Source organism: Mastigoproctus giganteus, chromosome 11 (assembly GCF_048544385.1).
Source record: "Mastigoproctus giganteus isolate SK-2022 chromosome 11, ASM4854438v1, whole genome shotgun sequence".
NCBI lineage: Eukaryota > Metazoa > Arthropoda > Arachnida > Uropygi > Thelyphonidae > Mastigoproctus > Mastigoproctus giganteus.
This window is the reverse complement of record NC_143585.1, coordinates 90107654-90133017: the sequence shown is the minus strand read 5'-3', so window position 1 is coordinate 90133017 and position 25364 is coordinate 90107654. Positions and strand designations below refer to the sequence as shown.

The 25364-nt window shown below is 38.9% G+C and overlaps 1 protein-coding gene across 1 annotated transcript in view; it reads right to left on the bottom strand.

The window, feature by feature from the left end:
• Positions 1–25364, bottom strand: part of LOC150078245 (regulator of G protein signaling loco-like) — a 311630-nt gene that overhangs the window by 51159 nt on the left and 235107 nt on the right. Inside the window, 2 exon segments of the mRNA XM_090384508.1 lie at positions 16444–16641; positions 16818–17024. Of these exon segments, the coding sequence (XP_090240634.1) occupies positions 16444–16641; positions 16818–17024 (405 nt within the window).

Below are 25364 nucleotides of genomic sequence, written 5' to 3'. Positions count from 1 at the left end.
ATGATGAGCCCATCGTAATGTTGTTTGCTCGTACTGAGAATCAATCATAAAGCTGTATTTTTACCTATTTACATGAAACTTTGCATAATTGGGACAGCCACTTAATCGGGCCAAATGCACTAGTCCCGATGTGTCCAAAAAAAAAATAATCGGAATCGACTGTATAACCAGTCAAAGAAAGTTGTGTACAGGCCAGGAGGATACTCAAGGGAGAGTTGGAGCCACATTAGGCACCAAGGTGAACAACTTCAAAGTCAAGAGGCAAGGTAATCCACCCCCCCCAAACCAAACCTGAAAGGCAAGGGTACTAACCATTCTACAGGCTCTTGTGATGGCAAGCAGGATGATTCTTTGTATGGAGTCTAGTTTGTTTTTGTTTACTGCTCTCCTATGAAACCAGATTCCAGCACCAAAGAAGAGTACTGGTATGAATACTGCTTTATAGATCAGAGCTAATGTCTTTGTTTTTAATCCCTAATCAGCTTTGCTGATTCTAGTGATCAGACCTATATAATTTCTTACATTTTTTTTGACAAAATTTCTTACATTTTCTATCCATATCTGGAGCATCTTGCTCCAGTATGGATAGGAGGTTAATTTAAAACTGAATATGATGGCCAGGCATTTAAATTCCTGGACAATTTTCAAGAAAATATCACTGATTTTTATAAAAGATGATCTGCACAGTTCCTTTAAGCAATATGGCTTTAGCTTTATTTGGGGCCATTTTGATTTTATGAATATTGGTCTGCTACTGCAGTTTCTATAGGGCTAAAATTTGCTGGAGTTTCTTTTTCTGCATGGGAGTTAATCTTCACAATCAGAACCAGGTTGTCTTCAAACACCATGTCCTCTGTGGTTGAGAGATCGGTATTTAGTAGTTTGCCCATAAAAATGGTCTGGAAGTATGGACCCACGACAAAGCCCAGGAGAACCCTCTTATGACAGTTCTGTTTATCTGTTGATATGTGGTCCAGACTAACTTTTCTATTGCTCAAATAACTGTTTATTATTTTATATAAGCCGAGTGGGAACTTACGTGGCATAACTTCTGCAGGATGCTAGACCAGCCATTACAAGGTGTCAAATGCTCCAACAAGGTCAATGGCAATGGTCGGCAAATATTTTTCTTGAGTATTGGCTGCTGCTTGGGTTAGCTGGTACACTGCATCTTCTGTTGATTTACCTGGTTTGAATCCATACTGCCTATCAGATTGCAGGTGGTAATGGTCACTTAACCTCAGCAGTAACACTATCAAGAATCTTACCAAGCAAGGTGGCAAAAGCTATTGGACAGTAAAACCTCAGGCCAGCAGGAGGCTTATCTGGATTTTTGAGTATCAACCTTAGATTTGTCCATTTCCAGATGTAAAGAAAACAACCCTAGGCAAGGAAATTGTTAAAGAAATTGGGATTAAGTAGCTGGACTGAAAAGATAGGGCAGTCAATTTGATCACCTACACCTCCAGCAAATCATTTTGTTCATAGCAATCCGATATATAACACCCCAAGCGCAGATCTGAATTACTAGATGTGCCAATGAAGGCCCACTAGCTATCCTTTTCTTATTTGTAATGAAGGTAGTGTAACCATTTCTGAGGGTCCTTATAGGCTTCTCTCACTGCAGCAATCTTGCTCTGGGGCCAGGAGGCCCCTGCACACTGGAAATTTTCTCTTGCCTAGCGTACCATTCACCTGAGGTCTTCAAGCTCAGGACACCACCCAGGGAACAGCATTTTTTCTGGGCATCCTCTTCCTCATAGTCTATGCAGGCTGATGTTATTGACTGGGTTAGCTTCTTAGCATGCTTAGTGGGATGCAGGTTGCTGAGGGCGGAACAAGGTGTTGACTTGGATGTCTACTGTTCCAAAAGTAGAAACTTTCAATGGTTATTCCAAAAGTTGATATTTCATCATTCTCAAAAGTAGGCCACCTGACTGTAGTCCACAGACTAACTGAGGGGACCAGAAATGTTTGCTGACCGTTCTTGAATCAAGAATACTGTTAGCTTGCTCAAAAGCCAAACAGTTAAGGAGTGTAAAATAGCAAAATCACAACAGAACACTGTTAGTTTGCAGTCCCAGCATAGAAAGACAGGAGTGGCACCACCTAGAGTTCACGCAGCTAAGAGTTAGTGTATTAGTGATGTTTTAAGTGGTCTCCTTCTAAGCCTTTGGTTACATTTCCTTCAGGCTATGAGAGAGAGAGAGAGAGAGAGAGAGAGAGAGAGAGAGAGAGAGAGAGAGAGAGAGAGAGAGAGAGAGAGAGAGAGAGAGAGATCTTTTAAAGTCTATTCTAGAATATTATTTTATGAAAGCATTTTCAGTTACACTATAATAATTTACACCACACCTAAATGGCGTGGCATCAAGAGTGGCTGAATGGTCTCAAAATCTGCCATGACAACACAAAAACAGTGGAATCCAATAGTATTAGATTTCAAAACTCCAGTAAGGTAACACTAAGTCCTATAGATTTAGGAGGTTCTATGCTATTACAATTTTACATAAAAAATATAGTGCATAGTCTTCTTCCCCCACCACAACAATCTAATTTATATAAGTGGTATCTGAAAACAAATAGTTTTAGAAATGAAATTTTTAATGCTCCTGAAGTTCTTAAGGAAGAGTGTACCCTGAATCTGGAAGCGTTACCTTCATAGGTAATGCTTATGAAGGAAAATCAATAAACACTGCCTTTTTTGTAAATACAGAATACAATATCCATCAACTTCTTCCCCGTCCATTGTTTCTCATATCCATTATCCACTAACTCTTATTCTCATATTATCATGGTGAACCTGCTTCACACATCATGTATATAACTTAAAAGTCACTAATTCACGAAAATTTGCCTTTAGCTAGCAGGTAGTTGATTGCTAGAACAAACTTTCATCTGTTGTTGTGGAAGCTGATAGCTTAAATAAATTCAAGGAGGAACTGGACAAACGTTTGGAGGGAATGGATGTGTGAATTTTTTTTTTTTTTTTTGGCTGATGCTACATAAGCTTGCTTTCTTGCATCACATACCTCGATTACTATTACTACTACTACTATTTTTAAACTCAGTCTACAGTCTCATGAAAATGCTAAGAGGCCTCACTTTAGAAAAGAAATTGAAAATTATTTTCATTTTGAAGCTGACAAAAAGCAGTCATTTGACGTAAACTTGGAATATTGCCTATAACAGTAAGAATAACTGTAGCTGATAAAATCAGATCAGAGAAACAATATGAAGAGATTGTGGAAAAAGAAGAGATAGGCCTTCAGAAGAACAGGAAGGGGTGAATCTGATGTGATCTTCATGCTCCTGAGGTTGGTAGATCCCGCTTGGGATTGAAACAAAAATTGTATTTCTGGTCTGGTAATTTACCCTCCCCAGACTACAAGCAGGTCTTTTTGTTTCTTAGATTACAAATAGGCTTTTGACCATGGGAACAGAAATCAGTTAAGAAAGCCCTTAACAGACACAGAGCATGACACCATCATGCTCGGTGTCTGTCTTCTAACTGAATACTATGAGGAACTCTAATGCTAGTAAAGCTCAGAAATATCAAATCTGATAATATTTCCAATTATGAAAGGTAATGCAGAGGAGCTCTCTCCCCACTACCTTTTTAACATCTTCTTAGGAAGTATTACAAAAGAGGAAATATAGACTATCGAATAAAAATCAATGGAACCAATAAACCAGACAAAATATTCGGATATAATAGTTGTGATAAAAATTCCTAAGACTACTTAGGAAAAATTCTTAAACAGTCTCAACTCAACTACATTAAATAAAACATGCACATGAACTTAAAAAAAAAAAAAAAAAAACCATCCATCACAATCAGTATGAAAAACAATAGAACAAGCTTCACTTAACTAGTAACTTAAATAACAGAAAACAAGACCTACATGAAGTAAGTCAACAAAGGCAGAGTCAAATAGGGCTGGTCAGCTATAAACAAACTTTCTAAAAATGCTAGAAATCTGGAAGAAAAACTGAAACTAAACTAACACTCTACAGATCAGTTGTACTCTGTCCTGTATGTGTATGGATTGGATACTCAACCTTAAAAAGTATCACCAGGTGAAATTGGATGTATTTATTTTTAATAGTTTTTGAGATATTAGCAGAAATATTTTATCATATATATTAAGTCAACTACGTAACCCCCGCTATTCGCGAGGGTTACGTTCCTGAGAAATGTCGTGAATAACGAAAACGCAAATACTGAGTTATGGCTCCCATAGTAATAAAGGGGTTCCATTCCAAAGTATGAAATACAGTATATAAGAAAAACTAGTCTAAAATTTTGTGTATGTATGTATTATATGTACCTTCATATTATGACTATGTACATAGTGAAATGCAAGCATATGGCATCGAGATGAAAATAAGAAACAATTTAATATTAAATGTAATATTTATTAGAAATTTCAAACAAATCTTTCAAACCAGCACCTTTGCTAGCAAAAGAAACTTATCCCGCCAGTGCTATCACCAGTTTCGCTAAAGTTTTAATAAAGAAGTTTTGCCTTTTCACGAATGATGAGTGAACTTAACGGAATTTTATTTTGAGTTCAGTCTTCTCTCCACAGATTTAAAGCTTTTTCCATTTTTTCAAATTTAACATCATGAGTTACAGAGCAAATTTTTGAAGCAATTAGCGCGTTTTTACGGACACCACGGTGGATTTTTTCTTCCGATTTCTTGATTGTTCGTACCGTTGACTCATTGATTTTATAATGTTTTGCCACTGAGGAGACACTTTCACCATTAGAAATTTTGTCTAATAACTCAATTTTATTCGCTAATGTCATCACCTTCTTTGATATTTTCACATTTCCCTTGTTATTCGTAGCTATATTTTTGTACGGGTAAAAAAAAACTTGTCCACAATAAAGTCACTTTCTTCCGTTAACACACTCGATAACAAAACGGTAGATTTATCATTTTTGTAAGCATATCAATTTATAAATTGATAAATTTATAAGCATATAAATTAAAAGCAAACGACGAAACCTTCCATGACAAGTGCATAACACATACTGAACAAGGATTAGTTGAGAAATATCCACGCTAGCGATTTTGTCATCCCTCTCCCCACACCCACTGAGCACTGTTTTGACCGGGAAAGATAATTCTAGCCATGCCCATGTTTTTTTATGGCGGAAAATATTCACGGCGCTTTAAAATTCACATTTTTTTAGATTTCATTTTATATTAAAATCGGCGATCACGAATACGCGAAACCGCAAATAGCGGGGGTTTACTGTATATGCACTATGGCAATGACCAGCTGATCAGGACAGCAATTGTATGCATTAGTCATCTTCATATTTTGGAGTGTTTATATGCTACAATTTGGGCTTAAACTTTGTAAAATATCTTCAAACAGGCCTATGGGGCTGGGAATTTCCATACTATAATAATTAATGATAAACACCAGCCAAGAAATTGAACTCAAAATTTACTATAAAATAAAATAATATACAGTGAAATGTGATGAAAATAAAAACACTGATTAAATTATAGTTACAATATAATTTAAAATATAGTTAAAAGCAGTAAAATTATCTAAAATAAACTGGGTTTAAAAGCGATAAAACAATGAAACCTGGAGATTTCGGAGACTGCCGTCTTCTTCTTCAACAGCATACTACTAGTGTTAAGACACATCCTTAAGTAGCAGATCCATGGCACTCATGCACGTGATCATCAGACACATGATCTACATTCTCCATGCGCGTATCGGAAATGGAAGTGGCTCGGGAGCGTGTCAAACAGAAACGGTCATCCCTTCTGAGGACAACTGCCTCAAACAGGGGGTATAAACGGATCCACCTGTCCCGATTAATAGTATTGTGACCGGATGAACCGATTCGTAAGCTCTCGAGCCACTTGCATTCCCAAAATCCATGGATGCGATCAGTAATGACCGCGTCTTCAGGGGAGATCCGATGCTGCTTTTCCCAGAAATGCTCTGCCACAGCAGACCTCGCATAGTTAGCAGTCTTGATAGCGGTCGTGTGTTCCCCCAGACGGTCCTTTTAAACGTCGCCCCGTTTCCCCCACATAACACTCCTCACAATCCGGGCACTTAATCTCGTAGACCACATTGCAGTATGGTCCTAGGCTATGGGATCTTAACTTGGGATATCACTGTGTGCAACTTCCGACCCGGAAGTTGCACAAAGCGAGTCTGGCCTCCCGCAATGCTCGTACAATATGTACGGGCATTGCGGCAGAAATGTATTTAGTGCCCTTGAGAGATACTTTTATTAAATATTATTATAATAAAATTTTTAATTTTGGCAACCTCACACATTGCCGACGGGTTCGAATCCCGCCTTGGGCTTGCATCACAGTAAAATGCAAAAACTTTGGGAGGTGCATTATGGCCACAGAAGCCGGATGCGCCAACAACTAACAAAAAAAAAAAAAAAAAAAAACATTGCCGACCCTATGCCCTGCTTATCAGACTTACCGTGTTCCGCCGGGCATGATGTGGCATTATTTATAAAAGTTTGCCACAAACTACCTCAGGGTGAAATAAACACCATCATTGCCCCTGATGGTTCAGTCACCTATACTTGGAACCAAATTCCGTTTCTTCTCAGAGCTGCATCGCAACACATAACCCCTCATCTGAAATTCATACAGTAAAAAAGATAACAGAGGATACATTGAAAAAGGATACTCAGAAGATAAGGGATGTAACACTTGCTGGTACTAATTCAGTGGATACAGTCAATGAGGTTGTCGGCTGCAGCCTCAACCTGCCACAACAAAAACAATTGTTTTGGCAGTCTTATGCTGACATTACTGCTATCAGCCCAAACTGGTGTCTGACCAAAGGGTAGAGACAACCAAAACGGCACCCATGAAGAGAACCAACTTCTAAATCCCGGTGCCATGTCTTATTTCCCTCCATCTCTAACAAACATCAACGAAAAGGGTATCATAAGACATCATCCGAAACCCAATCAACGAACAACTTTCCCAGCATATAACTACAATATAACTGCTGTACTGACTGAGGACCAAATCTTTGGGTCAAGATTAAATCCAGCAACCACTATACCGGCAATCACAGAAATGAATTGGAAGGAATACTCCATGAAAGTAGATGTTAGAAAACTATGTACAAGGTACGCATCTTATGCCTCTTTCATTGTCTCAAATCCAGCCGTTCCCTGCCAACCGCCAAATCAGCTTGGACCCATGGCCACGAAATACTCTAATCAAACCTTTTGAAGACAGCAAAGCTCAAGTGCTCCAGAGAGGACATAATAATACTCAAGCATAACAACTACAGTGTCCCATTACCGTACCTGTAGCTATCAGATGCCACATTCACAACATAAGAGGCATAAGTTGCAAACTCTATACACTTCTGTCTATTCTCCTTACTGCAGAGTAAGATATTATTTGTTTAATGGAGACCTGGCTGAACCACAACAGATCTATTAACACCCTTTGAACTATGCTGCTCAAGCTAATGGACAGGCCATTCGCTGTGGTGGTGGAGTGGTAATGATCTATAAAAATTCCTTTTCTCAACATAGGACCAACTCAAGTAGCTCTGAAAACTTTGAAGCCATCTCTGTAATCCTTGACCTCGATAAAATTAGAATACACGTCTGCACTGTCTGCCTCCCTCCAGAACACACCCTAGAGGTTAGAACGGAACTAAGAGCCTTGATTACTACCAACCTCCAACCCAACATCCCTACTATTCTCGTAGGGGACTTCAACATGCCCCTGCCAAGGTACTCAATGGCTCGGTCTTCTCTGGAAGATATGTTACATATGCTCAAACTTCATCCACTTCAAACTCCCCCAACTCGGGGAAATCAGCAGCTCAACCTCATTTTTCACAACATCCCTCATGCAGAACTTATCAAACCAACATTCTTCAAATCAGATCATCAACTGTTGGATTGTGAATTTTATGCCCACTCCAACCTCTCTAGTACCTCGGTTGAAGAATGTGGCCTGCTGCATACGAGAAGAGTCTTTTCGAACAAGTTCATAAAGCAAGAAATAATCCTCCATCGCCTCACTATGTATAAATGGAATGCACTGTTAGAAAGGTCAGGGCCTGAAGCCACTTCCATCCTGTCTGAAAAATTATTTCAAATAGCTTGTGTTGGTGTGTCTAACGAAATTTGGATCTCACATCAGTCTAACTGGTGGTTTAACAACAATATCAAAGTAGTGTTTGTAAGAAAACAAAATGCTTACATAAAATGGCAGAAAACCCAAACTGCTGAAGACTAGATAGCTTACAAAAAAGAATGGGCCTGTTTCTTAAAGCACAAATGCCAAGAGTACAACTTTGCTATTTCTAAAAAGCTTAAGAAGTGTAAAAGAATCAATAACAACAAGAATACCAACTTCACCGGGGATGAAACCTTATTTAGAGAATGGACAAACAGTACCTTTGGAATCTCGCCAGATCCTAATTTAAAGTATAATTCTCTCGCACCAGACAATACCAGTTGGCTGGTAAATTTCATGAACAAGACTCCATCTGGATCCAATCTTATCAGACCTCTCTACTAACAGAAATCACCATAACCAAAGAAAATTTTATTCAAGCATTAAATAGTCTCCCAAATAAATCCACTTCTGGCCCTGATATGTTTCCCCTCTTCATCATGAAAGTAAGCAGTCCATTTATCATTGAGGTCTTGCTACACATATTCAGAGAAACCCTACACACTGAGGTTATCCCTGAAATATGGAATTATTATATCGTAAAACCTGTGCCTAAAATCAAACATCCGAAAGACAAGAAGGGTTTTCGTCCCATCTCTATAAGTATCAATTTATTAAAATTGTTCGAAAAGACTCTGCTGCCAATTCTTGTCATGCATTTTTTCCAGAAAAGACCTCCAATATTTAAACACTGTGATTCCAAAGATATCGACTGTGACAAATTTAATGGACACCCTATTTCGGATCCAAATGATTCCGAATGCCAAAGAACAGATTGATATAATCTTTTTAGACATTAAAGCTGCTTTCGATAACATCTCAATCAATGCCTTGATGATGAAAGGCATTTCAGAATACAGGGAGGCTTATTAAAAGTCATTGTTTCCATTCTCAAATAAAAGGCATCCGAGAGATGCCTCACTGATCGTCTTGACACCCCAAATGTCCATAATCTTGTTGTAAGCCCTAGGCCTCCCTGCGTCCTTTGCAATGACACATGGATTCCCCTAAGAAGCTTATTACAGAATTTAACAATGCTTAGAAGATATTTTCCATCTAACATTCTAGATGGAAGGTTCTATGTTCACATAGAACCTTCCAGTCGAACCATGTCATCTACAGAGGAGTCCCCCAAGGTGGCGTCCTTTCTGCACTATTCTATTTCTGCCGCTTTGGACCCCTTCCTCTCTATGCACCCTGACTGAGCTCTTACGCAGATGGTATAAAACTCTTCATCTCGTCGAAACACGATGACAAATCTGATCCAATCAATGCCCATGCCACTGCCCTAATAGAAGAACTTGACCATTATCTTGAGAATATTGGTCTATCCATAAACCCAACCAAGTCAACACAAATGTCTTTCACCAATCCGAAGAAGATGAACATGGATATCTACATCAATGGTATTAGGGTCCAAAAGATCTCACATCACACCAATCTAAGGCTTACCTGGGACGAAGGCCCGACCTTCCAACAGCACTAGGCAAAAACCCTGTCAGCAATGTGGGTGATAAGACAGGAACTTACTGGAGTAAACAACCACAAACTTGCCACTCACTACATACAAACATGTATTGTTCCGATTCCCATGTATGCCTCGACGATTTGGTCCTATGCTTCCCTCACTAACATAAAAAAACTCATGGATATGGAGTATTGGATTTTAAGGTGGTTGAACGGTGTTAATGGCCATCCTTTCACCATCTCAAGATCAATCATGTATGCTAACCTTGGTTATACCCCCTTGGAATCAGTTGTTCATTGCAGGAAATCTGCTCAACCTCTGCCAACTCCTCACTGATCATCTTGACACCACAAATGTCCATAATCTTGTTGTAAGCCCTAGGCCTTCCTGCGTCCTTTGCAATGACAAGTGGATTCCCCTAAGAAGCTTATTACAGAATTTAACAATGCTTAGAAGATATTTTCCATCTAACATTCTCCAAACGTACAACACCCTGAAGACTGATCCCCACAAGTTCTGTGATGAGAAAGCATACAGATCTGAGAAGATACAGAACATGTACCACCACATACAACTGTAGAAGTGTCCCGATTATCTCCTTTAGGATGGAATCTCCACTGAACTCTATTTCGCTGAAGAATTAATTTGTTTTAAATTATTATTTTTTGTATGTTTATGTGTTAGTTGTATATATTACGATATGTATGCATTTATATGTCTCTACCTTTTTCTTGTGTCACTGTATATGTGTGTATGTGCTTTATTTGTTTGTATTTGATGTTATTTGTAGTATTATTGTATAGAAACTAATGTTTATGTATGCATAATTTATGTACAACTTCTATGTCTCTGTCTAAGTTATTTTTTATATATTTTTATTTTTTGTTAGTTGTTGGTGCATCGGCTTCTGTGGCCATAATGCACCTCCCAAAGTTTTTGCATTTACTCTGATCCAAGCCCGAAGCGGGATTCGAACCGCCAACCTTCGGGTTACCAGGCAGGTACTTTACCCACCCAGCTAGCCAGGTCGGCGCTGTCTAAGTTATAATGTACAAATGTATATAGGCACCCTCCTAGCTGAAGCTGTTCAGGGGTGAAGCACATGCAATACAGTGAATAATAATAATAATTGTTGACAATGCTTTTTCCAGACAATGTTTGAGTACTATCCTGACATTAGCTCAATCTATATAATAAATGTCTCTCTACAGGTTGTTTCCTACTTTCCTGGAAGCAGGCAGTCCTTACATTCCTGGTAAAGTGACCTAACAAACCTCCCTTTGCTGCTAAGTTCTATCGCCCAATTTCCCCGTGACCAGTGATGACAAAAATATTAGAACTCCTTATTCTTGGCAGAATTACTGCCTGCTATCAAGAAGTAGGACTACAGTCAGAATTCTATAAGCCTAATATACACACTGATGATGCAATCAAGAAGATTACCAACACAATTGAAACAAGCACTTGCCTCGTGTGGAGAGGTAATAAAACAGCCCTACTGACACACAAAAAGAGAGTCCAATCAAGGGAAATGATAGGTAAATAAGGACTTACCAAGTAAATAAAGACAACACCCTAAATTGACAATAACAAATGCCACATTGGTGGACTCAACGCCTCTACAACCAGTGCCCAGCTCCTAACTGGGGAAGGCAAGATGACACAGGACAGACTTGAGCGGGAAGCATGAAGTTGCTCACTCTGGCCTAGGGTAGCATTTGCTGACACCAGGGAACTCGTGGTGTAGGATTATTCGGCAGCAGACCTCTGCTGCTGATTGCTTCTAACCCCATTCCCAGAAATCAAACATGGAACCTGCTGTCCCTCCCAAATCGAGGTTCTCTTGCCTCAGAACTATGTCTTCCCTCCCTCTCCTCCTGAGTGGATGGATCTCACTCAAAAGGGAACACACTTTTTGCTCACTAGCATATACTGTATGCTGGCCTATCTGAACCTCCTTACTCTTTATTCTACCCTCCACACTTCAATTGTCCTCAACTATTTTCACAACTCTACCTGAACCTTTCCTGTGTGTGTGTGTGTGTGTGTGTGTGTGTGTCCCCTCCCTGAGAAGCTCAGGCAACCTCAGGGACAGCCTAGCCAGAGTTATTGATTCCAGACTTCCTGGCCCAGCTCCCTGTGCCAAAGACAGAAACTAAGAGTCTGTGGTGCTCCATAGGTGCATAGGCAGAGAGGCCAGAAGAGCTATAGAACCCTACATCACATAACATTAATAACACATCACTGACACGTTCTAACGTTTATGGGAAACTTATCTCAACCCAACGGAACTGATAGCAGAGTCGTGTGCAACCAGCAGTGCCACTTGACCCTATATCCACTATGCATATGGATCAGGATGCTGCGTGAATGAGGGAGGGGGTGCAGCCTTTGAGATGAAATGTCACAGAAAAATAAACAGAATCAACCAAGCAGGGAAGATAACTAGTGAAATTACAAGATAAGAACTGACACAGAATCCATTACTGAAATTATAAAGAAAAACAAGTTATGCTGACTTTGCTGTCTTCAAAGAGCTATTTTGCCTGGCAGATGAAAGAAAGGGTTGAAAGAGACATGTTCAAGAGAGACACAACACACTTTAGAATGGATAAGAAGATAAAAACAAAATTGCAAAATTAATAAAACAGGCCTACGTGCTCTGGATTCATAATGCGAAAATTTATTTTTATTTTGTTACACAGAGCATTAATGAAACTACAATAAATAAATTAGCTTTCGGCTGGGTGGCAGCCTTCATCGGATTACAATACTTGAATGGCAGTTGGAATAGAGATGCACTGCCAGGATGGTGCGTGAGGCACGTGGTTAATTGTTTGTTGATGTTTGTGGCTGTGACGTTTGGTGGTGACGTGGCCAGCGTTTGTCTATGGATAGAATTACTGACTCTGTGATGGGGTTAACTTGACAACCACTGTTCCTGTTCAAAGCGGTGTCCGAGCATTTTATATTTAGCGATTCCAGCCAGGTACGCCTCAGGTGATGGTGGGACCTGTCCACAACCACGACATCGCTGTGTGGGTCGATGTCGTGGTGGGTTGTCCAGACATGCTCGGCGATAGCTGAGTGTTCTACATCTGCCAAACGGATCACCCTTTTATGTTCTGAGAGACGTTTCTCGAGTCGACGTCCAGTCTCTCCAAAGTAGCAGCTCGTGCAGTCACGGCAAGAGATGCGATAGACCAAACCACTCTGTAGAAGGGTGGGGACAGGTGTTTTTTATGTTGGAAAGGAGAGAACGCAGTTTCTTGCTTGGGAGTTGGATGCACTTTATCCCATGCGATCTTAGGATTCTACCGATCTGCTGTGACAGGTTGGGGTAGTATGGGATGAATGCCCTCGTGGATGACTCGTCACCGTTGGCGTTGCTGTTGGTCGTCACGTTGTCGCGTGCTTGTAGATCACACCTGTCAAGGACGTCGATGGGGTAGCCACACCTCGTAAGGTCTACTTTGACTCTGGTGATCTCTTTGCGTCTTTCATCTGCGGAGCTGGAGTGTGTCCAGGCGCGAGTTAGTAAGGTTCGGGCAGTTGAGAGGAGGTGGCCCCGTGCGTGTGCTGACTGGCGCGAAGACACGTGCTTGAAGACGACAGTTTATCGTAAGCCCATGTGTGCTGGCCAATTTACCAACTTCCAGTCAGCACACGCATGGGGCCACCTCCTCTCAACTGCCCGAACCTTACTAACTCGCGCCTGGACACACTCCAGCTCCGCAGATGAAAGACGCAAAGAGATCACCAGAGTCAAAGTAGACCTTACGAGGTGTGGCTACCCCATCAACGTCCTTGACAGGTGTGATCTACAAGCACGCGACAACGTGACGACCAACAGCAACGCCAACGGTGACGAGTCATCCATGAGGGCATTCATCCCATACTACCCCAACCTGTCACAGCAGATCGGTAGAATCCTAAGATCGCATGGGATAAAGTGCATCCAACTCCCAGGCAAGAAACTGCGTTCTCTCCTTTCCAACATAAAAACACCTGTCCCCACCCTTCTACAAAGTGGTTTGGTCTATCGCATCTCTTGCCGTGACTGCACGAGCTGCTACTTTGGAGAGACTGGATGTCGACTCGAGAAACGTCTCTCAGAACATAAAAGGGCGATCCGTTTGGCAGATGTAGAACACTCAGCTATCGCCGAGCATGTCTGGACAACCCACCACGACATCGACCCACACCGCGATGTCGTGGTTGTGGACAGGTCCCACCATCACCTGAGGCATACCTGGCTGGAATCGCTAAATATAAAATGCTCGGACACCGCTTTGAACAGGAACAGTGGTTGTCAAGTTAACCCCATCACAGAGTCAGTAATTCTATCCATAGACAAACGCTGGCCACGTCACCACCAAACGTCACAGCCGCAAACATCAACAAACAATTAACCACGTGCCTCACGCACCATCCTGGCATTAGCCGAAAGCTAATTTATTTATTGTAGTTTCATTAATGCTCTGTGTAACAAAATAAAAATAAATTTTCGCAAAGTTGCAAAATTAACAGTTCCTGATACAATTATATGTTTGAGAGTCAGAGAAAATGTTAAAAAAATGGAATAGTCATAATTCATTTTGATTTCTGAACAGCAAGCTAACAGAAAGCTTCAGTTTCATATTGATAAAGCAGGATAAGTTTTTTTGAAAATCAAGGTGGATGGAGAAAAATCAGAAGAAGAATGTTTCATAAGTAAGGGCTGGTTCAATAAATTTCAATTAAGGACTAGTGAGATTGCATTTGGAATACTGTTTCCAGGTGTGGAGACAACAACTAAAGAAAGACAGTAAACATCTCCAAAGGTCAAAATGAGGTGTATAAAGCACTAAGAGGGAGAAATAAAATTAATGACTATGGAATTTTCACAATGAAATGGGCCACAAAAATCTAGGGACATAAATAAAAACTAATAAAATGAACTTAAGAAAGTTTATCTTTAGTCATTGTGTTGCTGACCACTAGAATAAACCATGTTATTGAATGGTTGAGGGTGACAGTATGGTGAATTTTAAGGAGCAACTGGACTAGTACATTCTGTAGATGAAGAATATGACGTGGGTAGACACAGTTGAATAAACATTTATTTTTTATTTTTTTTGCTGATTCAGCAAAAGACTGGCATCCTGGCTCTTTTCTTTCTTTTTCTAATAATGATTCATTTGGTGTGAGTCAGCAAGCCTGTTGTAAGAGAATAACACAATCTATTGGCAGGGAAATATGAAATATTCTGTGTGTATGTATGTATGTATGTGTATATATATATATTTTTTGCCAATATTGTACATACAGTAAGCACTGGTTATAGCGATCATTAGTTATTAGAATCAGATTTCAAAGAATCGATTAAAATCAATAAAATGCACTAAACTTTCATCGTTTATTAGAATCACATCTTCAGTTATAAGAATCAATTTTGAACGCTTCTGTGATATTTTTTTTTTACAGCACATTTCTGGAGGTCACAACCATAAAACAATAAAAATAATTTGCAGTTTTTGGTTTATTGGGCTTTTTTTCTTCTTTTTTTTTTGTACAATCTATTATAAATGGGTAGTAAACTCAATCTTATTGCATTTATGATATCGATAGCTGGAATTATGTGTATTTTTACATTATTATGGCGAAATATGTTTCCCTTTCACTGAAATCCTTAATCATATAAAAAAACATAAATAAATTTTCGGAATCAGCTCTTCATTCCCATATCTAAACTTCGTAAACTTTTTACTCTGTAAAAAGTTGCACGTGTCGTGTTAGTTCCTATTTGCGCAAGCCGTGTGCTTTGTTATTGATCTTTTCTTACTGTGTTTTAAATTTTACTACCAAAAATAAAATAAAATAAAATAACCTTGGATATTCTCTTTTCATTTGGTGATTGGCAAAAACCAGTCTCCATTACTATACAAGGAAATCCTAAATGAGAGGAAGAAAGCTAAGATGCAAATTACAGATTCCTTTTTTAAGAAGGATGATACCCCCAGGAATCCATGGTCCTCCACTTGGAATTTTAATTTCTTGTGTGTAGACTGAGGGTAATTTACCCTTCAAGCAGGAAACTGATTTGTATTTTTAAATACATAAAATTATTCTTAAAACTAGTTTTGACACCAAAGCCCATCATCCATAAGTTCTGTTTATATGTTGCACTTTTAAGGAATAAATAAATGATAGATATCAAGAGCCCACTGTAATATATAGTGCATAATCAAAGGGTTTTTTTTTTTTAAATCTAATTAAGAAAGAGGGATATGGGAAGGAAAGAATGAGAGAAAGAGAAATCAATTTCAGTTTTCTTTAAGTTTCCTGAAGACTACCTTTTTCTTCCTGAAAAAATGTAGTCAAATGATTTCTTATCAACCATGTGACACGCATCAATACTACTATACTTATAATTTTATTAATACATCATCATGACCATACTGTTAGTTTAGACGAAGCTCTTCTTTACAAATATCACACCTTTTATAAAAAGTCAATCACTCCAGAGTGATTCACTACTGTTACATAAATTAATGATTGCATCCTTGTGTTTAACTGTTTTATTTTTAAATTCTATGTTCACAATGATGCAATACTAACATCACCTTACTATAATTTTTATACTGCATGCTGATATTTATTGTGGAAGCTTCATCTAACAATATAACTTATAATATAATTACAGTGGAGCTCAGAAAATAATCATTGGTTTCCATAAATATATATCTTCATAAAAGTGTATACCTAATTATAGCACTTACAATGCTCAATATTAAATGCTCCATTTTGTATCCATATTTCTGGAGAACAGGCCTCAAAACTTCCTTGCACTGTTTACCTGGCCTAGCTTTGACACCAATAGTCTTCCTATTGGGAAGTTCTAAACAGAACAGAACCACCTGCTCCACTCGTATTTCTTTGCAACTTAAAGAACTCACATCAACAGCCAAATCAAGTGGCTAAAGACCAAAGAAATAAAAACTTTAATTGTGAAATTTAAGTAAAAACAAAAATTTATTACATTGTAATGTTAAATAATTTGCTAACATTTCATCAAAACCGTGTGCGTGTGTGTGTGAGATTTTACTCTACTTTTTAAAGCATTTCTAGATTAAATATTGATCTTGTATCTTACTTGATCTTCACCCATAACAAATGCTTCTACAGCTGTATAACTTAGGTTCCTCTTTTCTATAAGACTCTGAAGTATCTCCCCTAGTGTCTCTCCCTTTTCAGCTCTTATAACAGTAGTTGAGCAATCAGGAAGAATTACTCGACACAGATAACAACCTTCTTTGCCACACTGACCCGGGAACATTGCAAGCTCTGCAGAGCTTAAAGACTATATTAAAGAAAAATAAACGAAAATATATTGGAAATGAAAACCTGTTTTTATAATAATCAAAAAATATATGAACAGCAGAATCCAATTATCCAAAAACCATTTATCAAAATTTCAGTTATCTAATTATTAGGCACATTTCAATCGATCTAATTGCAAATGCAATAAGATCGAGTTTATAACCTGTTTATAATAGATTTCACTAACAGAAAAGTCCAATAAACCAGAAACTGCAAATAGTTTTTATTGTTTCATGGATATTTTTCCAAAGCACATTTCTAGAGATGACCTCCAGAAATGTGCTTTAGAAAAATATCACAAAGGCATTCAAAATTGATTCTTATAACCAAACATAGCAATAAATGGCATTGGAGTTGTTGGAGTAGGATTTGTTTTAGGAGCATCAGCGACTAAGTTCATATTGCTCCATTTATACTATCTGTAAATTGTGTGTGTTCTGTGGTGATTTTCTGTTTGTTGGATGAAAAATCCGAGTTTGCAGGACAATAAACAGGGAAAGCATAGTGCATTTTAATGGTTTGGATTGGTGTATTGAAATTTGATTCTATAAAGCAACGATTCTGGTGATTATTTTAACCAGTGTCTACTTGTTTCAATGCTTACGACTGTCTCCAACCAGACCATGTAGTCCTTCCTCTGAGCCAGTAGCACTGTTTGTAAACGTGTTGGCCACGTTTTGTTTTTGCATCCTTTAGTTAAAAGTGGTTTTTATGTTGTGCTTATCTGGCATAAATTTATATAAAACTAATATAATTTCCATTATAAAAATGACCTTTTAGAGATATAAATAGCTTAGTTATATAGTAAAAATTTTGACTTCCAAGGTTTTGGAATGAATTACCAAAAAAACAATGTGTTATTCGGTTCACATTATGATATTTTCACAACATGATGGTGTCTCTGGAATGGATTAATATTGTAAAGCGGAGGTCCACTGTACACGGCAGCTCATTTTGGTACTTCGTATGCATGGTTCAAAACTGTCGATATATTTACGATATACAGTATTTTTTATTAATTTTGAGAAGCTTTATGCTTTGTACGTATCTACGAGTTGTATGTAAGCAGAGGAGTGCCTGTACCTGTAATTTGTGATTTTTTTATTATTTTTTAAAAAAAATTTTTTTTCCCCCCATACAAACTGTATGGCAGAAAAATGTTATTTCTTTTTTCCATATAAATTGTATGAGAAAAAAAAAAAAATAATAATTGCCAGATTTATTTGTACAATTTTTAATGAAATTTGAGATTGCTAGACAAATGCTTTAGAAGAAGTACACAAAATTTCAAGGAAGTTCATCTGCTTGGAGTAGAGTTGTTACATGCAGACATGGTGAAAACAATGTCTCTCTATGCATATATAGATGTGAATGTGCCTAATAATTGAATATTTTCCAAAATGAATAATTTGCGATAAGATCGATGGTGAAATACTTCCCATTCACTGAAATCTTCAATCATATAAAAATTATACGTAAATTTTCAGAATCTTCTCTTCATTCCTATTTTTTAAGCTTTGTATACTTGTTACTCCATATCTCACTTGGGCATATCGCGTTGCAATTTGTGCGTGCTGTGTTCTTCATCATTATCTTTTTTTATCTTTTTTACTATTTTAAGTTTTACAGCTTATCTTTTTTACTATTTTAAGTTTTACAACCCAAAAAAAAAAAAGTCAGTGAACAGAAATATCAATTAGTTAGTATGCACATATTACAGTATAGGTGGTAGATGACAAGGATCACTATGTGACTGACCTGATGTTTGCCAATGATAATGCTATCTTTGCTGGTAACGACTCTGAAGCCACGGACATCCTCTACGACATTGCCCGGCCATACGGTTTGAAGATCAATGCTGATAAGACAAAGGCCCTGACAACAGATGGGTCGCAAGCCACCATCTATCTCGAAGGCGTCCAGATCGAGCAAGTGCAGGACTTTAAATACCTTGGGTCGCTGGTCCAGGAGAAGAAAGTTGCATCCACCATGGAAATCCACAGCAGAATTGGACAGGCGGCTACTGTGTTCACCTTGCTCAAATGGTGTCTGTGGAAGAGGACCAACATTTCCTCAAAGACTAAAATCCGACTCTTCCGGACTTTGATCCTGCCCATTCTCCGTTACGGATCAGAAACATGGATTTGTCTCAAGCTAGATTTAAACAAACTTGAGGTATTCCAAATGCGATGCCTGCGGCAGATTTTGGGCATCTCACTTCGTGACCGCATCACTAATAATAGATGGGTCGCAAGCCACCATCTATCTCGACGTCCGCACCAGATGCCAACAGCAACCAACCATTGCCGACCAAATCCAGAAGCGAAGGCTTAGATGGTTTGGCCATGTATGTAGAATGGGCATGAACAGAATACCATCCACACTCCTTTGGATACAACGACCCACACAATGGAGCATCCAACGGACCGCGCCTATGAAAACGTGGGCCAAGCAAGTGGAAAATGACTTGAAGAGCCGACGTCTCGACCTTAACCAAGCCAGGACTGACGCCATGGATCATAAAGTATGGAAGAACATCACAGAGCAAGTCCGAAACCCTGCGGCACCTACAGCAGCATACTGGTTGCGTGGCCAACCGCCTCCCCCAGCTGCCAACTAAGGACCAAGAAGAAGAAGAAGATGATGATGATGACTTTCATCAACCGATGAAATACCACCACTTTGCTTATTGGAGGCTTGAAGTGGTGAAACCCATGTTTAGTCTCTAGAGCAAAGTTTCCGGCATACCCCCCTCCCCCCATGCATGGTACTAAGTACTATAGGTTTTGATACCTTTCGTGTTTGGGGTTTTCATAAAAAAAAAAAAAAAAAAAAAAAAAAAAAAATTAAGTTATGTAAGTAATTGTAAATTTATTCTTATTTTGCTAACCTGTGGAAAATATTCTGAGTGTAAATTTGTGCTTTATATCTTTACTTTTATAGTTTGCACATAATATTCCTCCTATTTTTGCTTATTAGAATTGCTGTTTAATAAAATTAAAATTCAATTCACAAACATCATCACAATGACCAGCGCTTACTACATATCGTATAGTGAACAGTATTTTATTATGAGATGAGAGTCCATCATAAAATGATTTGATCGTACAGTGAACCAATCGTAGCTGACACTGAATCCCTGTTTACGGGGGTCCACTGCATCAGCTACCCACGTGGCCACCTGCTACCATTGCTTGTTTATTCCTGATCCCTGAAGGTTTTTTTTTTTGTTGTTGTTGTTCTTGTTCAAAGTAGGATCACTGTTTTTTCCTGTAGTAAAAAAGATATTGTTATTTCCCTAACATGGCCCCAAAGCAAAAAAAGTGAGAGCAATAGTGGTAAATGGCACTCTATTACATTGGAAATGAAACTAGACAAACGAGTGGAAGACAGTAAGAAGTAGGCTGACGTAGCACGTGTTGGACTTGAGTCACTCTTCCATGAACACAATTTTCCAGGAAAAACAGTGAATTCTTGAACATGTAATGCATTCTGTGGCAATGCAGTTGACAATAAGTAGGAAAAAAGTCCAATGATTTGAGGAAATTGAAAAACTTTTAAGTGTGTGGCTGGAAGATAAGCAACGAAAATGAATGCCTTGTAGCCTACAGCTCATTCAAGAAAAAGCAAAAAAATTATTTAAAGATGTAAAGAGTAAACATGGTGAAAGTGCTATTGAAGAAACCTTTAATGCAAGTCATGGACGGTTCCAATGCTTCAAGGCATGAACAAATCTGATACACATTAAAATGGGAGGTGAGGCAGCCAGTGCTGATGAGGAAGCTGCTAATCAATATCCGGAGTTTCTGTGAGGCATTATTAATGAGGATTACAAGCCAGAACAGATCTTAAATGTAAACAAAACTGGCTTGTTTTTGGAAAAAAAAATGCCTGATTGCATGCATATTATGAAGGAGGAAAAGAAAATGCCCAGGTTAAAGGCAGCAAAAGACTGGCTAACTCTACTACTGGGGAGAAATGCTGCCAGCAACTACAAACTCAAACCACTGTTGGTATACCACGCAAAAAATCTAAGGGTTTTTGTATGCCAAGGCATTATCAAGGCTTCACTTCCAGTCATCTGGATGTCTAACTCTAAGCCCTGGATTACTATCGAAATCTTAAAGGAGTGATTCCACAAACATTTCATACCACAAGTAGAAAAGTACTGTGCTGAAAACAACCTTCCATTCAAGATCCTGTTGGTACTGGACAATGCTCCTAACCATCCACCTCACCTGGATGATTTTCATTCTAATGTTAACGTGGTGTACCTGCCTCCCAATACCACCTCCCTCTTATAACCAATGGATCAGGGGGTTATTGAGGCTACTCTCTAACCCACATCGTGGGTTCGAGAGTAGCCTGTGCGGCCGCAGCTATTTTGCAGCTCCTGGAGAAGACGTTTTTTCTGATTTATTTTCTGTTTTATTAGCTTAAATTGGCATATTTACTTATTTTCTAGAGTAGTTTTATATTCATAGTTACGATACTTAGTTTAAAGTTTAACTTGATAGAGATTTTATGGGTATTACTTAGTATCGGTAACGGTATCAAAACCATGTGTTACAAATTGCAGCTCCGTTGAACGAGAGGTTTTTAACCGTATTTAGCCGATTTATTAACCACTTGTTATATCAAATTATTATCTATAAGTAGGTACAGACCTAGTCAGGATTCTTAGTTTATTCTAAATTGAGACAGCGAGATTTGGAAGTTATCAATACTTAAGAGTCCGAAGAAGTACCGTTCGTAATTACCGCCATTGTAACACGATACAGCACATCCGGAATTCGATAGCATTAGCTTTGTATAGTATAGTGCTAATATAATATTGTCAATTAATCAGTAAATCTATTAATCTTGTTAAACTTCATTGTCAATTAAATTGTACTTTTAAATATATATATATAACGACAGAGTACAAACGTAACAAATAATTAATACATAACTTGATACGGAAGTTATATAAAGGGAACTCGTAGATAACATACTGAAAAATAAAACTGAACTCGATACTGAAAAATAAATATAGCGTTATAACTGTGTTAGGATACAAGTTTAAGGTTTTAATTTTGTTCTGAAATTGTAATTTTATTGACATTAAATCGAAATCATGACTCAAACCAGAGCAGCAAAGCAAAAGGCTCAAGCTAATGGGAGTGCTGTGGCTCAGGGGAGAACTGAGGGGGGCAGTTGCCCTCTGAATCACAGCCTTTTAAGATGCACTGTTTGCTTGATGTTTGCGGAGCAATCGGGTACGGGACATGATACTGCCATGGGGGATGTCTTTGTGTGTGTGCACGATGCAAGGAGTGCAAGGAAATTAGGCGACAACTCATTAGGCGTTGTTATGGGCCTATATGAGACCTTGAAAGACAGGGTGGATGCCCTCGAAGGAAATAAATTGAGGGGCCCATCAAGCTCTCAGCTGCCCACATCAACGCCAGAGCTTGCACTTGGTCATCTTGCAACAGAGAGGCAGCCCCCCATGGCAGAATGCACTGGTCCCACAGGAACTAGTAGTTGTTGGTGACTCTATTGTCAGGGAAACAGGGAACATGCCTTGTAAAAAGGATAGGTGGAACAGGACCAGGGTATGTCTGCCAGGGGCAAAGGTTGATGACGTTGTAGAGCGGATATCATCTTTTAAGGGCACAAAAGGTGATATAGTTGTACACGTTGGCACTAATAATATTAAAAGTAGGAGACCAGCGGAATTACTTAACAAGTACAGGTCACTGTTGAAAAAAAGGCGTGAAGTAGGGTAGAATTTGAAAGTGTCTGCAATTCTGCCCAGACACGATAGAAGGGAGTATATGATGAGAGCCTTGTCGATCAATTCGGCCCTGGAAAGATTGTGCAAGGCTCAAGGGGTAGAATTTTTTTCAGCCTGGACTGTACTTGTTAACAGGAGAGATTGCTTCTACATGGGATACACTTAAATAGAAAGGGTGCAAGAATATTTGCTGATGCTATCAAGGCAGTGATAGGTGGGTCGGAAAACTGCTAGCTTGGGGGGAGACAAAGACGAATAGATTAACAGTAGCCACTGGCAGAGGCGAAAGAGATTCTTGCACTGCTTCTATTGGAATGAGCAGAAGCCTGAAAAACAATATGCAGGATATTTCAGAGACTGCTGGAAGTCACTGCGGTACAAGTAAACACATGGGTTGTGTTAGGGTAGCTAAGAATAGAAATAGGTGCATGTATACTTGCATGTACACCAATGCTAGGAGTTTAGTAAATAAATTTGATGAATTTGAGGTTTTGCTCAAAACATCAAAGGCAGATATTGTTGGGATATCAGAGACATGGTGTCACACAGATATAAGGAATGCAGAACTGGAATTTGGGGAGTACAACGTCTACAGAAAGGATAGACAGGATAGGAAGGGAGGAGGGGTTATGCTATTAGTTAAAAAACACATAAAATCCAAGGAAGTGAAGCCAGTCGACATCGATGGACAGGGCAGTGTCGAGTCAGTTTGGTGTGACATAAGCATGGGTAAATCAAAATTGAGAGTAGGAGTGTGCTATAGGCCTAATGACTCTGATGAGTATAATAGGATACTGTACAGGGAAATAGAATGGGCCAGTAAATCAGAGAGTCTTATAATGGGAGATTTTAATTTCCCAGATATTGACTGGAATTTGTGGTTTGGTCACTCACACACTAGCAAGGCTTTTGTGGATTTATTGGATGATTGTTTTCTACACCAGGATGTTCGGGAGGCAACTAGAGGGAGTAATACTCTTTATCTGATTATCAGCAGTGATTCTTCATGCATTAAGAATCTGCAAATAAAGGAACCACTAGGTGGCAGTGATCACAGTGTGCTGAAGTGGGATTTACTCAAGGAGGTAACTACCATCAGAGTTAAAGGGAAGGGTTTTTGCTTTCGTAAAGGCGACTATGATGGGCTGAGACAGTATTTAAATTCTATACAGTGGGACCAACTGATGATGTTACCAACAGCAAATTCAAAATGGGAAGCATTCAAGGAACTAATCTTGGAAGCTACCAGGCTTTACATACCAACCAAGAAATATTGTTCAAGGTTCAGGCCTAAATGGTTGTCAGATGAACTAATGAGACATATGGCAGAGAAGAAAAATGCATGGGATGCATACAAATTAATGGGTGACATGGAAGCCTATGATAGATATAAGTTGGTCTGTAACCAAGTCACAAAGGAGATTAGGCAGGCAAAGGCAGATTATGAGAAATCCTTGGCAAAGGATGCAAAGAAAAACAGAAAAGAGTTCTTTACCTATTTAAACTCAAGAAGGAAAGGGATGAATCAGATTGGTCCACTGGATGTTGATGGTTCAACAGTTGAGGATCCTGCTCAGGTGGCTAACAATCTAAACGAGTATTTTGCATCTACATTCACACATGAGGAGTTATTTAGGAAGGGGAATGTCGTAGGTGAAGTAAACATTGGCAGTGAGCTAGATGATTTTCTAATAACTGAGAGGAAAGTGGAGGAGAAATTGTTGAGGATAAACATAAAAAAGGCACCCAGGGTGGATGGGATCTATCCAGTTATATTAAAGGAGGCAGCAAAGGAAGTAAGCAAACCCCTGGCCATAATTATGAGAGCTTCTTTGGACTCAGGGGAGGTACCCATAGACTGGAGATGTGCAAATGTAACCCCAATTCACAAAGGAGGATCAAAGGCTGACACAAGTAATTATAGACCTGGTAGTTTAACTTCGGTTCCAGGAAAATTAATGGAGGCACTGGTTAAAGAAACACTGCAGGATCATCTGGACAAGAATTCAGTTATAGCTCAGACACAGCATGGTTTTGTTAAGAGCAGGTCTTGTCTGACCAATTTGATTGGATACTATGATGTAGTCACAAAAGAACTGGATGCAGGGAATAACTTTGATATTATATATTTGGATCTTAGAAAGGCTTTTGATACTGTTGCGCATGGAAGACTGCTGCACAAATTGGAGCAGTGTGGCATTGGAGGCAAATTGCTGCTATGGATAAAGGGATGGTTGAGTGGCAGAAGACAGAGAGTGGTAATCAAGAACACTGCTCAACGTGGACTAATGTTATTAGTGGAGTTCCTCAGGGTTCAGTGTTGGGTCCATTGTTGTTTTCTGTATTTATAAATGATATAGATGATGGTATATCAAACTTAATGTCCAAGTTTGCAGACGATACAAAGGTTGGCAGGGTTGTTAAGGACACTACTGATGCTATGCTGCTGCAACAGGATCTGGAAAGGTTGAGCAGATGGGCTGAGAGGTGGCAAATGAAGTTTAACATTGATAAATGTAAAGTACTACATATGGGAAACAG